At 43.2% G+C, this 15,115-nt stretch overlaps 2 protein-coding genes across 2 annotated transcripts in view; one reads left to right on the top strand and one right to left on the bottom strand.

Annotated features, from left to right (window-relative positions):
* The window catches only part of ATP7B (ATPase copper transporting beta), a 40,677-nt gene extending 35,700 nt beyond the window's left edge, over positions 1-4,977 (bottom strand). Inside the window, exon 1 of the mRNA XM_059838971.1 lies at positions 4,849-4,977. Within this exon, the coding sequence (XP_059694954.1) occupies positions 4,849-4,899 (51 nt within the window). The 5' untranslated portion in view covers positions 4,900-4,977. The remainder of the gene's footprint in view (positions 1-4,848) is intronic.
* A 3,830-nt stretch (positions 4,978-8,807) lies between these two features.
* Positions 8,808-14,175, top strand: ALG11 (ALG11 alpha-1,2-mannosyltransferase). Its single transcript, XM_059838968.1, has 4 exons — positions 8,808-9,232; positions 10,175-10,405; positions 11,087-12,018; positions 13,775-14,175. Exons 1-4 carry the CDS (start codon positions 8,844-8,846, stop codon positions 14,044-14,046), a joined length of 1,824 nt encoding a protein of 607 aa, XP_059694951.1. The 5' UTR covers positions 8,808-8,843; the 3' UTR covers positions 14,047-14,175.
* The last annotated feature ends 940 nt before the right edge of the window (positions 14,176-15,115 follow it).

The following is a 15,115-nucleotide window of genomic DNA, read 5'->3' as shown; positions in this document are numbered from 1 at the left end:
GTCTCTTTACCTACATTTGCACCTAGTTTTAAGACACAAAATCAGAAAGAACTCTTTGGCCACAGTCAAAAGAAAACTGACAGCAACCAGATACACAAGTGTTTGTATAGCATAAATGGGATAGATATTTCTTTTAAGAGATGAAGAAGCATGATCATTATTTCTCACTTTATAAGGAAAAAAGGAAACTACAGAAATCTGAAATACAAAGAAACAAATTCCTACCTGCTATGATTAAAATTGCTTAAGAGTTGATGACCTAATTTCAAATCAAATCTGCTCAGACTTTGGCTTCAGTTTTTCAGGAAGCAGACTCAATCTTCTCCAAATATTTAAAAAGGGTTTGTTTGCTCGAAACCAGCAAAACTCAACGAAGTCCCTTGTTTGTAACAGGGCCCCAAAACGCGTACTGATCTTTTTCATTCCACAGCCTTTCGTAGGATCGCAAACTGTGTGGACTTGGTACTTTGTCTGCTTTTAGAAGTGTTGGTTTCATTATGATAATTTCTGTTATCAGTTTATACTGCAGAAATTTGTTTTCAAGACCTGGAAACCATAAGGCTGATCTTATTATCACACAAAAAGACACACCTTTTGGCTCAAGGTTTAAGTGCAAAGAACAATTGCAATCTGCATGAATTAACTGGAGTCAAGATTTTACTACTGCTTATGTACCAAGCAGTCCAAGAAGGCTGGCAGAACTTATCAGGCAGTGCCACAACAAATCCAGGATTTTTACTTCAGCGTTTCCAACTTAATTTTTTGATCTTGTCCAGGATTTGCTCTTGCTCAAAGCTGGTTTTGTCTCGCGAAGTTTGTGCAAAAGCCTTTTAGATTTCCATGCAGAGAAAAGGGACCTGCATTTTACCCATTCTAACTGCAATATTTAAAATACAACTTGAGAATGAGTAATGTTACAAAAGTAACTATTTTAAAAGGCTAATTTGAGAAAACAGAAAGAACTATTACTTGTAAACTAGTATTTGCTGTCCACATTTAGAAATAAGAAATAATTAGTGCTACTTCTGCATAAAATTTGTAAATTTCTCAGTATTTTCTGTAGCATTTAAAAAAGATCTCCTACACTTACTTTGATTCTATAAAGTGATGTCTCTGTGATTTAAGTAAATAAGAGGATTGATTTTTTTAATTTTTTTTTTTTTCCCAAAGTAAGCATCCATTCACCCTGTAGCAGGCAAACTAATACAATGCAGCACCTGGGACTATGTAAACAGCATAAAGCACATCGTATTTGTAAACTATACCAAAAAAGAAAAGAAACAAAAAAACTCCAAAACCAAATGAAACACAAACCCAGAAACTGGAAACTCTGATTTAAGCTTGTATTTCAGATTCTATGGCCAGTCAACTGCTCAGCCTCTGAATTAAAGGAAAAAAAAAGACAAAACAGTATCTTGTATTTGCATTACAGATGCCACATCTAAAATACAAACATACTGTCTTTGTTAGGGCAGGCTAGATATGTAAAGGCAAGACCAAATTCATTTTCTCTTAACAATGATTTCTGTTTACCTCAGACAGGCAGGAACCACCTACATACACAGAGAGGAGTTTCCAGAAACTCCCAAATCCCTAAGTAAGCTTGAAAGCTGCACTCCTCACCACAGCACCTGGGCTCCTCCAACACAGTGCCGTGAGCAAAGTCCTGTCTGCTTTCTCGGTGGTCCAGGCAAAATTCTGCCTGGGAAGAAGGGTTTCCACATTTTGTTTGGTTATTTTACTTTCTTTTTCCCTGCTTTCTCTGTGGACTGGTTACAATTATCCAGTGTAGAAAAAGGCAAGACGGTGTTAGAGCCCTCCCTGTGGTCTCACTCTTGCAGAGAGCACAATCCCTCACGTGACCCTGTGTCACAGGGCTCAGGTACAGCCCCGCCAGGCTGGCATGAGAGCTCTTCTCACCTGCCTTCCACCTCCTGCCCTTTTGGACTGTGCCACATGCTGCCAAGACAAGGTGACTGTCCTTCCACGAGCGAGCAAAGCACAGCACTGCTCACACGTCTCTGAGCTCGGCACCACCACACTCATGGTGGGCACGAGGGGCAGCAGCCAAAGGGACTCGAGGGGCAGCAGCCAGGGCCTCCCCAAATACAGGGATGCCCTTATGTACATTTTTCTTCCCAATTTAGAGAGGGAAGAAGATGTGCCAGCTCTCTGGCTGACATGTTCTGCCACAGCAGGCAAGAAGAAAGGAGGGGAACCTCTGCTGAGAACATGGAGTAGAGGCTCTTCTGTTTCCATTTGTCAGAGTTCAAAATTGTAACATATGTGAGCTGCTGTTTAGCTAACTTACATTTCTACAAAAGTCCTGTCAATTACTTGCTATCCAGGGCTAAGAACTATACAAGAGTGCCCTGTCCAGGTCTAATATCTCCCATAAACTTACAGTTAACTCTCAGCAAGAGACAGTTTCTATCAGTGGAAAAAAATGTACTTCAAATAACCATGAAAGTTTGGATAGAGACATACTATCTGGATAGAGACATACTGATTCACTGCAGAGCTAAGAAGATAAATAAAAAATAATAATGAAAATATATTTGCTGTCATAGGTTTTTTTTTATTTTGTCTTTGTTTGGTTTTTTCTTCTGGAACACCTGATAATTCCCTATTGAATAATGTCACTGGCAGCCTACACTAATTTGGTAAGAATTCAGGTACAAATGTCAAAACTAAAGCCACAGTCAGGGATGAAAGTATCAACACAGGAAACTGCTGCTAATTTTATGCAATCTCTTCCATACAAACAATTGCTTTGAAGAACGTCTAAGGCAAATGACAATACAGAGTAAATCTCTTTCTGTTTACAAGTATAAAAATATTGTAATGTAAATAAATATTAAATAAATAAAATATCTGAAATATTTAACACCTGGATTGAAATACAGTCGAAATCCTGGTTTCAAATGCAGACATGTCTCAGGCTGTTTTCTGGGACATACACACTGGCTCATCATGACTCAAACTCCCTGTAAAAACAGCATTCATTTATTGCATGAAGACACAGGGGAAAGTGGAGACATCTGACTCCTAAAGAAAGAGTTCCTGGGAGCCTGAGGCTGTGAGAAAAGGAAAACACAAAAAAGCTTTCTAACTCTGAAACTGAGTTTTTTCAGCTCTCAGCAATACTCTCATTTCCAGAGGTCACGTCAGTCTGTTCTCTAGGCAAAGAGGGTTTCTTCCAAGGACACATTTAGCCAAAACCAATGCATTCCACAGCTCAGCATAAAAGAGGGTACCAACCGTGGGAGTTGCTGAGCAACCATCTGAGATTTATTAACGCAATTCCTGGAAAGCATAGATGTTAGCCATGGAAATTCAGGCTTGATTCATTTACCATTCCCTCCTGGTACCTCTGCTTATTGAAAGAAAAGGTAGTACAGCAGGGAACTGCTTTTAAGCAGCCCTCGTTTGCCCCCTGAAAGAGAATCTTTGATTGAATCTACTTTATGGGAAAAATCACCAACCTTTCAAGTCTTCTTCATCCTTGGAATAGAAATAAGTCAGAGGAGGTGATGAGGCACAGTATCCACAACTCTCATGCCTGGACTAGCCAAATAGTCTCCTCCAACTCCCTTCTGTCCTGCTCTGCAGGCAGTTTCTGGCTCCTTTCTCCTTCCTAATCAGTGCCAAGGAGCCAGACACGAGCACAGAATGCAAATCCTGCTTCATCCTGGCTCCATGTGAAACAACTTGGATTTTCATTTGAATAGCACTCTTCCTTGCTTCCTGAAACAGGCAGAGAGGCACACACAAACACATGTGGCAAAATGCACTTTGAACAAGCCAGTGGAGTGAACATGTTATGTGAACCTTTTAAAGTTTGAAAAGGGAAGCACCTCACTCAGTAAAAAAATTCCCAGTAAAGTTTTACAGCTCCCTGAGGACTTTCATAGTTGATCTGAGCAGGTGTTAAGGTATGACAGTGAAAGAGGGGGTCTTTCATGATCCCTTTCATGTTGAAATTAGGCGCAGATGGCCACAGATATATTACTATCTATCTGCAGAAAGGAGAATGAAAAGCAAAAATGGCTTCGGTCTGCTATCACAGACCCTCAAAAATGGTCCCTAGCTCCTGAGGAATCAAAAGTTTCCACCTGAAAAAGCTGCAACTTAAGATGAGTCCAAATGCTCTTTTGCAAGCTCGGTGACGTTATCATTAGGGGTACATCATTTGCCATCTCATCTCTGCCAGTGCTCCAAGTTGCTTGAAAACATTTCCTTCAGCCACCCTAAAAATGGCAGGTATTTAAAATTCATGGGAGTTTAAACACTGTCACAATCTACAGGAACTGATTTGTTTTCCTTCATGGTCCTTACCCAACAGGGACAATTTCTGTGCAAATAATCTTCTGTTAATCAAAAGATATGGGTTTAACCTGTATAAATTGCCTGGTGATGCAAATAAATGTGTTTTATGGGCTCTCCTGCAAATATAATTTGTAGATCCAAGCTGCTTAATTCTTCATTGCTTCTGCCAAAAAAAACAGAGCAGCTTTTTGCTCACAGATACATGGCATGAACACCTATGCCCTAGAACATGTAACTCAGAATTAAGAATGACAGCGAAAAAGAAATTACTAAAATTGCTTATATTTCATGACTTCAGTATTACAAAATATCAGTAAAAACAACCCCATAGTGTTTTTCCCTAGGTATATCAATGACAATGACACAATTTCTTATCAATGCTAGGGTTTTGCTTCACAAATAATTAGCCCAGAACTGGTGCAACTTTATTTCTGCTCCTGTAACTATACAATGAAGAGTAAATGCACTGTAATGTTCAACAGCCTATCATGAGACACATAAGAAAGTGAAAAAACTTACTCTGTATATGAATGATCTGATATTCCACCTACTAAAAACAGTCCCAGGCATTTTCACAGCTCAGACAGCAGCCTTGAACAAGAGACTTGGTGCTACACAGTGAATATTTCTGAAAGTAACTAACTGTACAAGAAAGCATAATAGACCACATGACTGTCATATGAATATCCTTGCACAATATTAATCCAGTTTCTTTCTATTATTACTTGCCAGTGGTTTTTTTCTTACTAAGTCACTCATACATGGACTACTCAGCAAGAATGAGAACTACAAAAATATACTTTAAAACTGTCTCAAATGTGTTGCAGGCATGGGGAGAACACACAGTGAGTGGATTCTGCTACTCATTCTAAATACTCTTCACTTTTAAAGGCCCATTTGCATAGGCTTTCTTTAGAGTAAGGAGCTTAATAAGGAAAGCAATTAAAACAGGACCAAAAAAGCTTACATAGGCAACAAAAGATTTAAAACTTGGTACATCTCTGGGAAGGTGAAAACAAAACTGACTTCATAACAAGGCTAGTTTACTTTTGCTGGCATGTCAGCCCTGTGCAGTTTCTACAGACAAGGTTTTGAATAGCATTCTCACTGCTGGAGTGGGAGCACCATAGAGAGCCCATCACTGCTCCTGCTAAAGTTCTTGTCAGTATCCTATCCTATGCATGCAATATCCTCTGCTACATATGAATGAAGGTGGGGAAGTCGTGAAGTGTCGATGACTCAATTAATTAGCCAGTGTTGGATGTTCACACATTAAAGGTAAGCTTTGCGGTCCGCTAGTCTGTCAGCACACAGGTTTTATACTGCTCACATCAGCAGTAAAACTCTGTGAATAATGAAAAGGTAACAGAAGAACTTCGAAAGTATTAATACATCTGGTTTTAATTACCACTAGAGGGACTAAGAAAAAAAAAAAGAAACAACTAAGATGATTAAGAGCGTGGGACAATTTTTCTGTGAGGAAAGGCTGAGAGAACTGGGATTGTTCAAGCCTTGCCAAAGCTTGACAAGGCCTTCACTGTGTGAAGGGAGGGTGAAAAGAGGAGCTGGGTTCTTTCCACTGAAGTCCAGTGACAGGACCAGAGGTGACGGGCACAAACTGAAACATGGAAAATCCCCTCTGAACATCAGGAAACATTTCTTTGTTGTGAGGGTGACCAAGTACTGGCACAGGTTACACAGGGAGGCTGTGCAGTGTTCTTCCTTGGAGGTATTCAAAATCCATCTGGACTCAGTCCTAGACAATCTGCTCTAGGTACTCACTTCAGGCAGGGGGGCTGGAGAAGATGGCCTCCAGAGGCCACAGAATCATAGAAAGGTTTGGGTTGGAAGGGTATTAAAGATCATTTAGCTCCAATTAAAGATCATTTAGACCCCTCTACTGTGGTCAAGGATGCTACCCACTAGATCAGGTTGGTCAGGGCCCTATCCAACCAGGCCTTGAACACTTCCAGGGATGGGAAACCCAGAACTTCTCTGGGTAGCCTGTTGCACCCTCACAGTAAAGAATTTCTCCCTAACATGTAATCTGAATCTCTCCTCTTTTAATTTAAAACTGTTTCCCCTTGTCCTATTTACATCTGTCCATGTAAAAAGTCAACCTCCCTCTTTTTTTTATAAGTTCTCTTTAAGTGCTGGAAGGCTGCAATGAGGTCTCCCTGGAGTCTTCTCTTCTTCAGCCTGAACAGCCCCAACACTCTTAGCCTGTTTTCATAGCGGAGATGTTCCAGACCTTTGACCATCTTCATGGCCCTCCACTGGACTTGCTCCAACAGGTCTCTGTCTGTGTTGAAGACCCCAGAGCTGGATGCAGCACTCCAGGTGGGGTCTCACCAGAGCAGAGCAGAGCAGCAGAATTTCCTCCCTCGCTCTGCTGGCCACAGTGTTTTTGATGCTGCCCAGGATGTTCCTGGCCTTCAGCACTGCAATGGCACATTGCCAGCTCCTCTCCAGCTTTTTGTCCATGAGAACCCCTAAGTCTTTCTCTGCAGGGCTTCTCTCAATGAGTTCTTCTACTCTGTACTCATGTCTGGGATTACCCCAATCCAGGTGCAGCACCTAGACTTGAGCCTTTGACCACAACTCTTAGGCTGCATCCATCCCACCAATTCCTCCCCACCTCAGACATTCTGTGATTCCACGAATCATAAATTATTAGAAGTGAGAAAACTATTTGACATTCCCACCATCATGCAGAATTCTTCCTAAACGAGCAAGTGAAACTCAAAACCCAGGTATGTAGGTATCTCCCACATTAATTAGTCTTCTTGCTTCCAGGAACTCTTGACCATTATCACTTAAGTCTCATCTTAATTAAGACTGTGATCTTAATTAAGCAGGCTGTGACCTACTGTCCTTCAGCTTCTTGAAGACCTGCTGTAAGATTCATACCTTCTAAGGGAGTGACCATGGACTCCTTTCCAAGGAGTAGGGAGAAGCATAAATAAAATAGTCTGCATTTCAAGAATAACTTGCCTCTTCCTCTGAACTCTGACAATAATCTTCAAATGTTCAAGAAAGAAAGGTGTTTTGAGTTCAGAGATGTAAATCTAGCAGAGCTTTACTCTGTAAACATTCCACCTTCTTTAAGGCAACTGCTCTGTCAGAGAAGAGGAAAAAGATTAAGGGAGAGAAACCAATACCTGTTGCATCCTCCTTATGAGAGCTGTTGGTTCAGAAATGAAATGTTAGGCCATGCTTGCTGGACATCCCACAGACCTCTTCCAAATTACCTGCTTACATAGAGACGTCCTGGTAAAACCTACAGTCAGTGGTACTTAGGACAGTCAAAATATTTAAATAAAAACATCAGTAAAACAGCCAATAAATTTCTGAGTGTCCACATTTCCAGTTTCACACCCCAGGCTGAGTCCTCCTAAATGGAAAACTCAATCCAGGCCGGTCAGAACCAGATAATCATCATTTAAGCTGGACTTTTTTCACTCCCATTAGAGCACAGCCTTTGTCTCTGTGCTTCTGGTTATAGCAGTGGCCACGTAAATTAATGATTCATCATCTTCCAACCTGCACTCTTCTCATGCAGAACACACAGGATGACTTTCACAAACATCCCTAACATCTACAAGACCTCAAAATGCACAGGTGACTAGAACATGAATTAGATCATGCTGACCCCAAAGAGGCTGAAGGATCACAAGTTCTGGAAAGGTCTTGTTTAAAGAAACAAGGTTTCAAACTCCCTCAAATTTTGGACAGCCTCAACTCTCCAAGAGACTGAAGAATGAATTAGCTGGATCAAACTTCCCACATAAAGCATTTTATTGTTTTAAAATGGAGAATGTGGTGGGGGGAAAAGAAGCATGTAGCAAAGGAGAACAGAAATGTTTCGGATTGCTCTGTCAAAGTCTCTCCTGATCTGGAGACTCTGGTAGTTTCACCCAACACTTCCCAGGACCCCGGAGATCAGGGTGAGTTCCTTATGTTGTTCCAAGGATGACATTTGAGGAGCATGAAGTCTTGATGTGGCACTACACATCATTAGTAGTGTTTTGAAAAAAAACCACCATTCAGTCTTACTGCTACTGAAGTAGTAGCAGTACTGACCCTCTGGTCTGTGCATATACTCCCAAATGAAGACAAAATAGGCCAAAAAAGCATGTAAGACATTTTAAAACAATAAGCTCAGCGGTAACTGTCCCCATGATCGCGTTCATGGGATCCTTTTGGAGACGGTGCCAGGCGCAGCCTGTGCTGGACACCCTGCCCTCGGCCTCACATTAACCTGCACACGGGCGCTGGCAGCTCCCTCTCCATAATGGGGTATTCACTGACAAGCAGGAGGTTACGACAGGGCTGAGAGCCAGGACATCGGGCTCTCCTGGCCAACGAGAAGGGCCAGCATTTATGCAGGCAAAACCTGGGGGAGTGTGGGACACAGAAGGAACTCCGTGTCCTCGGGAGGCCTCCGCCTCCTCACAGCGCCCTCCCTTCCATCCTGCCCAAGGAATCCGAGGACGGCACTTGAGGAGGACGCAATGCAATCCAAGGAGCAGCACGCGTTATGGCTGACTGAACTGGGCCGGGAATGTGCTGCTGCCCGCTCTCTTCGGCACCTCTGGGAAAAAGGCCTCAAGCAGCTCCACCCGACGTCTCCCAACAACCCACGGCACTCCATGCCTTCCACGGGCTGCTGGTTCTGTGTTTGCTGGGTGGGGCCAGGGCGAGGAGGAGGCGGAGAAGGAGGTGAAGGCAGCAGAAGAAGGCAGCGGCGGCGCCGCTCCCGCCCCTCCCGGACGCTGCCAGCCGGGAGCCGCTGCCCGGCTGGTCCCGCCCCGCCGGCCGGGAACCTCCCTTTCCGCCGGGAAGGCGACGCAGCGCTGCCCAAGATGGTGGCGGGAGGGCTGTGTCTGTGTGGGCTCCTCAGGTACCGGGGCGCGGGGGCGGCGCGTCCTGGCGGCGGGCAGGGCGGGCGGGAGGCGGCCCCGGCCCGGCCTGGCCCGGCCGCGCTCCTCCGGCCCCCGGGGCGGGCCCTGCCCGGCTCCGCGCCGTGCCGCGGGCTCGGATGGGTTAATGTGCTTTTCCGCCGCTCCCGGCCCGAAATGAAAGTTCTTCCTTATGTGTCAGTCGTGACGCGCGGGTCGCTCCTTCGGTGAACGGGAGCGGCTGAGTAAAGGCTGTTTGTCGCAAGGCTTGGCGGCACAGCGGGAGGAAGCAGGCGCTGTCCCTGCGAGGCTCCAGGGCCAGGAAACCTCCCGCTACAGGGTTAGCAGAGCTGTCAGGGAGGCGGTGCAGAGCGAAGGCAGCGCCCCTGACAGGGACTGAGAGAGCAGAGCGAACAGCTCTCTGCACAGAGAGACTGCACAGGGCTGCTCGGGACCGCTGGCATCGCTGTTCCTGCCTCCGGGGAGTGGGAAGTGCAGGTTGGAATGGGAGATGCCTGGCCCCAGTAACCCGGCACCAAAGCAGTTCACAGTAGAGCGACCCACACAGGAGATTGGGTGGGAAAAAACTCTTTAAAAATCCGTTTGGAAGTCGCTCTGCTGGTTGTGTATTGCCAGATTGCTAAGGGCATGCAACTTTTACAAAGTGCACGTGGAGATAGATAACACATGTAGGGCATGAATAAACAGTAATAAATGATTGCAAGGTAACAGCAGTGGGAGAAGAGATCTTCGGATAAACAAAGGAGAGTAGTGATTTCATTTCTGTAATTGTCAGTCATACACAGTGATGATTTCTGAGATTAAAAGAACTCAAGAAGTTGTCAAACTCCCTGTAGCTCTACTTTCAAGTCCTTCTCTCTCAATGCCGTGCACAGTAATTCCTTAAAGCAATTATGTATTTTAAAATTTCTGGCTTGTTTCAGATTGCTGTGCTCATTGTTACTCCCTGCATTATTTCTAAGTGGAATTTTGTGCATCTGCTTGGTGGTACTGCTGTGGGGAGTACGGCTCTGGATACAAAGGAAGAAACAGTTGAGCTCAGCGGGAAGAGATGGGAAGCGGCCACTGCTGGTGGCCTTTTTTCACCCATATTGCAATGCAGGAGGTGGAGGGGAGAGAGTCTTGTGGTGTGCCATAAGAACGCTCCAGAAAAAGTAAGCATATGTGTTTATCAAACACACCATATTTCATTCTCAGCTTCTGTTGCTATTCTTTATGCATATGTTGGCATTTTACATATTTAAGTAGGTGTCATTAATCTACTGGTCTTACATTTTATTTTACATCTAAGTTTTATGTGCTTACATTTTACTTCATCCCTTTAGATTTTGATACTCCTGATGTGGCACCTTTCACTTTTTTCCTTTCTTTCCTTGAGAAAACCTCTCCTTCCTCCTCAGTTTTCCACTACTGGTATGGAACTTTCATCTTTATACTTGCCTCTTGGTGCAGGAGGCAAAACAAATTAATACCTAAAGTGGATTTAACATGGGCACATACATTGATCTGCCATCATTTGCATTTTGCTCATGCTGGGCACTAGACAGGTATCTCCTAATGTAGAGCAAGGAGTTCTGAAGTCTGTAGAATAATACTGAGCTCCTTTTATGTTTTACTCAAGTTAAAATATTCCCCAAGTTCTCAGCCATATGTTTTTCTGCAGATCAGAAGAAACCTGTGGAAGTATAAGGAAAAGTATTATTTAGTTAAAATAATTTCTGGGCCAGACATTTGTTCTCACATTCTTGAGTACTTTTAAGTGGATTGTAATTTAGTTTCTTGCTGAAAAATATGAAGTGAGGAATATATGTAATTATTTTTCTTTATTCTTACAGGTACAGAAATGTAACGTGTGTTGTTTACACTGGTGATAGAGATGCCACTGGAGAAGAAATAGTAGAAGGTGCTTTCAGAAGATTCAATATTAAGTTAATCCATCCTGTGAAGTTTGTATTTCTAGAAAAACGCTTCCTTGTGGAAGCTTCTCTTTATCCTCACTTCACTTTGCTGGGACAAAGTTTAGGATCAGTGTTCCTTGGCTGGGAAGCTCTTCTAAAGTGTGCTCCTGATATTTATATTGACTCAATGGGTTATGCCTTCACAATTCCCCTCTTCAAATACCTGGGAGGTTGTCGCGTTGGATGCTACGTCCATTATCCCACTATCAGCACAGATATGCTCTCTGTCGTGAGGAACCAGGATACCAGGTTTAACAATGCTGCCTTCATTACAAGCAGCCCTCTCTTCAGCAAATTTAAACTTGCCTACTACTACTTCTTTGCTTTCATGTATGGGTTGGTTGGTTCCTGCAGTGATGTGGTCATGGTGAATTCTTCATGGACACTGAATCACATCCTTTCCCTCTGGAGAGTTGGGGCTTGCACTAGTGTCGTGTATCCACCATGCGATGTTCAGGCTTTCCTGGATATTCCGCTGGAAGTGGAAAAGAGCACCAGTGAATATTCCATTGTTTCCATCAGCCAGTTCAGGCCTGAAAAAGATCATCCTCTGCAAATCAGAGCCTTTGCTAAATTGCTGAAAGAGAAGAGAGTGGGGCAGCAGCCATCACTGAAGCTGATCTTAATCGGCGGCTGTCGAAACCAGCAAGATGAAGAGCGTGTAAATAACTTGAAACTTCTGTGTGAAGAGCTGGGAGTTAGTGATGATGTGGTGTTCAGAATTAACATTCCCTTTGAGGAGCTGAAGAGACACCTGGCCGAGGCCACCATCGGCCTGCACACCATGTGGAATGAGCACTTTGGAATAGGTCAGTACATTTCCTGAGTCTTCAGCTGCTTGTCCCTAGGTGTCTAAGCACAGAGGTCTGCCTGCCAAGCAGGTGTCCAGCTCCTGTTCCCGTTGGAGGCAATGTAGCTGCTGGAAAGGCTACAGGACCAGTGCAGATGTGGTGCAGATGATGCACCACTAGGTGCTACTGTAGTGCAAGCTGAAGTGCTGTAGTCATAGGCTGTTAATTCTGTGCATCCTCTAGTCGCCTGAGCACAGAGCTAGTCCTGTGTGTGCTGCCCAGGATGTCCTGCTGACCTCCAGCTGTTGCCCTGCAAGGTCATGGGTCACCCTGTTGTCCTTGGGTTAGGTTTGCCAACCTTCCAGAGCTTCAAGAGGCTGCAGGTGCTTCTCTTCCAGCACCTCAAAGTGTGCCTTGGTAGCTCCACTGACTGCAAGGGGAGCTTAGAGACATCCATGTTAGAGATTTTGGTTGTGTTTCACCTGCCTCAAATGCCACTTGAAATGTCCAGGGTATGTCATGGGGCTCCAGCTGCTGTTTCAGCGGTGTGGGTCTCCCACAGATCCTCTCTGGTACAAATAAGCCCTCTGTAGATGCCACCAGGTACCTTTGGTCATCTCACTGCATTAGGCATCTCTGCTGAGGCAAATGTATGAAGCCCTTAAATTGGTGGGTGTAGCATGGAGCAGAATGTCGGAGAGGAGCTGGGACCCAGAATTAAGCTACGGGGCTCTGTTTATTTGGATTAGATTAGTCCTGACCTTGAAGGGAGTGCCAGCTTGCCCATCTGTTACAAATCTACAGCAGTCAGAAAAGTTAGTAGCCAAGCAGATGGATGCCATACTCTGCAATAATGTGACTAAATTGCAGTTAGTGTCTTCAGACTTCAGTAGAAAACAGGTTAAGGTATCAGGAGTAGTAGTTTATGGTCTGTAGGAGCTTGATATTAAAAAAATTGACACTGAAGTGTCTCTCAGAAGCAACGGCAAAACATTGCAAATTATGTCTTCTCTTTTTTTTTTTTCTCCTACAAAACAGTTAATTTTTTTTTAAAGTGATACAATCACACTATGATTTTGAATTTGAGCAGGATTTAAACTTCATCTAACAGGCTTTTTATGTGTAAGAAAAACACATTCCAAAACTTCAGAGCACTATTTACAGTAGGCAATATTTGAGCTGAGGGAATTGATAACAATCAAATCAGAACTGAGAAGAATCAACATTTCTGACATCTGTTCTGGAACCATGGAGGAGAATTGAAGTTGCTGTGTACATTATACTTTGTTCCTATCCCTCAGCTTTTGGCTGAGGAAAGCTTACTGATTCCCATTTCATTAAAATTTCTTCCATCAAAAATACAGATAACAATCTTTACTAGTGTCCTGCTGAGTTGTCAGAAGCTGTTAAGATTTGTTCATCTGCAAAATACTGAACTGTGGAATATTTTCTGATTGGAATGTGCATAGTCAACTTTTTTCTTCTTTCCAAACATTTAAAATCAGGTATGTTACAAGACCCGCAAATTAACCAGTTATATCTGGTACCTAATTTCAATTTTATGTGCTTAAGAGAAAGTGTCATTTCAGTCCTTAGAACTGAAAAATTTAAATATGTGTTTCTTATAGGACCATTTACGCTGCATTTTTTCCAGCTGATTTGGAATGGCAGTCTGTAGTGAATTTTACTGTTGGTTTAACTTTCCAGTGTTTTACAGAAGGTCAAAGCACGTGATGTGCAGACTCATATCAGCATTTTTTTGTCTCTCTTACAGGAGTAGTTGAATGTATGGCAGCTGGCACAGTTATCCTGGCTCACAATTCTGGTGGCCCCAAATTGGACATTGTGGTACGCCATGAAGGACGTGTTACAGGCTTCCTGGCAGAAGATGAGGACAGTTATGCTGAGACAATGGCTTACATCTTTTCTTTGTCTCCTGAGAAAAGACTGGAGATCAGAGAAAGCGCTCGTCGCTCTGTGCACAGGTTTTCTGACCAGCATTTTGAAGACACATTCCTGTTATCTGTGGAGCCGTTATTTAAATAAGTGTATAGAAGTAAAAATGAACATGAGTAAAATTAACTTTTTATATTTGACTGTGTGGCACATGTAAATATATCTAAGCTATGATCCCTTGGTTCCATTCAATAAAAAGGTTGTTTTTCTTTCTGTCAAGCTGTCTGTTTTATGTACAAGAGACTTTTTGTTTCCTGGGAAAGAAATGCTTCTGTGTTAACTACATGTGATTTTGGACTTAAAAACCATCTGGATTCACAAACCATGATAGTGCTTTGGTAACAGAACTACATCAAGAAGTTCTTTTATTTATCAGGAACCTCTTTTATTTTTTGAATATTTTCAGTCTTTACCTGTTTCATGACTCTCTTTTGAAGTCAACATTTTTGTTTCATAGCCTTTGTACCAGAATTTCTTTTTTTTCCCAGAATCTACAGTATGCCTGTATTTGGCACTGGTGAGGCTGCACCTCAAATCCAGTGATGTTTTGGGCCCCTCTGTTCAGGAAGGGTGTTGAGATGCTGGAGTGTGTCCAGAGAAGGACAATAGAGCTGGTGAAGGGTCTGGAGCACAAGTCCTGTGAGGAGCATCTGAGAAAGCTGGGAGTGTTCAGCCTGGAGAAAAGGAGGCTCAGGTGGGACATTATCACTTTCTACACCTGCCTGAAAGGGGGGTGGAACCAGGTGGGGGTCAGTCTCTTCTCCCAGGTAACAAGTGATAGGAGAAAATGGCCTCAAGTTGCACCAGGGGAGGTTTATACTGGCTATTAGGAAAAATTTTGACACAGAAAAGGTTGTCAAGCATTAGAACAGACTGCCCTGTGAAGGGGTGGACTCACTATCCCTGGAGGTATTTAAAAGATATGGCACATAGGGACATGGTTTAGTGGTGGTCTTGGCAGTGTTAACAGTTGGTCTCTAAGATACTTTCCAAAATAAATGATTCTTTGAAAAAAAACTGCTAAAATCAAACTACAGACTGTACTTTTCCCTTTATTTAAGATTCACTTGGATTGTATGAAATTTTTTATGCGGAAAAATAGGGTTGGAAGAACCAACATACCTACATTTTTTATTAGGAACTGGGGAATGCACAATTC

This window comes from Haemorhous mexicanus, chromosome 2, assembly GCF_027477595.1.
Source record: "Haemorhous mexicanus isolate bHaeMex1 chromosome 2, bHaeMex1.pri, whole genome shotgun sequence".
Taxonomy (NCBI): domain Eukaryota; kingdom Metazoa; phylum Chordata; class Aves; order Passeriformes; family Fringillidae; genus Haemorhous; species Haemorhous mexicanus.
Note: the sequence above shows the minus strand (reverse complement) of the source record. Positions and strands in the feature narration are given on the sequence as shown.

Bases quoted from the DNA above. Each gene is read 5' to 3' on its own strand.
- ALG11 (XM_059838968.1), top strand. From the start codon at position 8,844: ATGCAATCCAAGGAGCAGCACGCGTTATGGCTGACTGAACTGGGCCGG. The intron at 10,406-11,086 runs GTAAGCATATGT...TTATTCTTACAG, and splicing joins ATAAGAACGCTCCAGAAAAA to GTACAGAAATGTAACGTGTG. The intron at 12,019-13,774 runs GTCAGTACATTT...TCTCTCTTACAG, and splicing joins GAATGAGCACTTTGGAATAG to GAGTAGTTGAATGTATGGCA.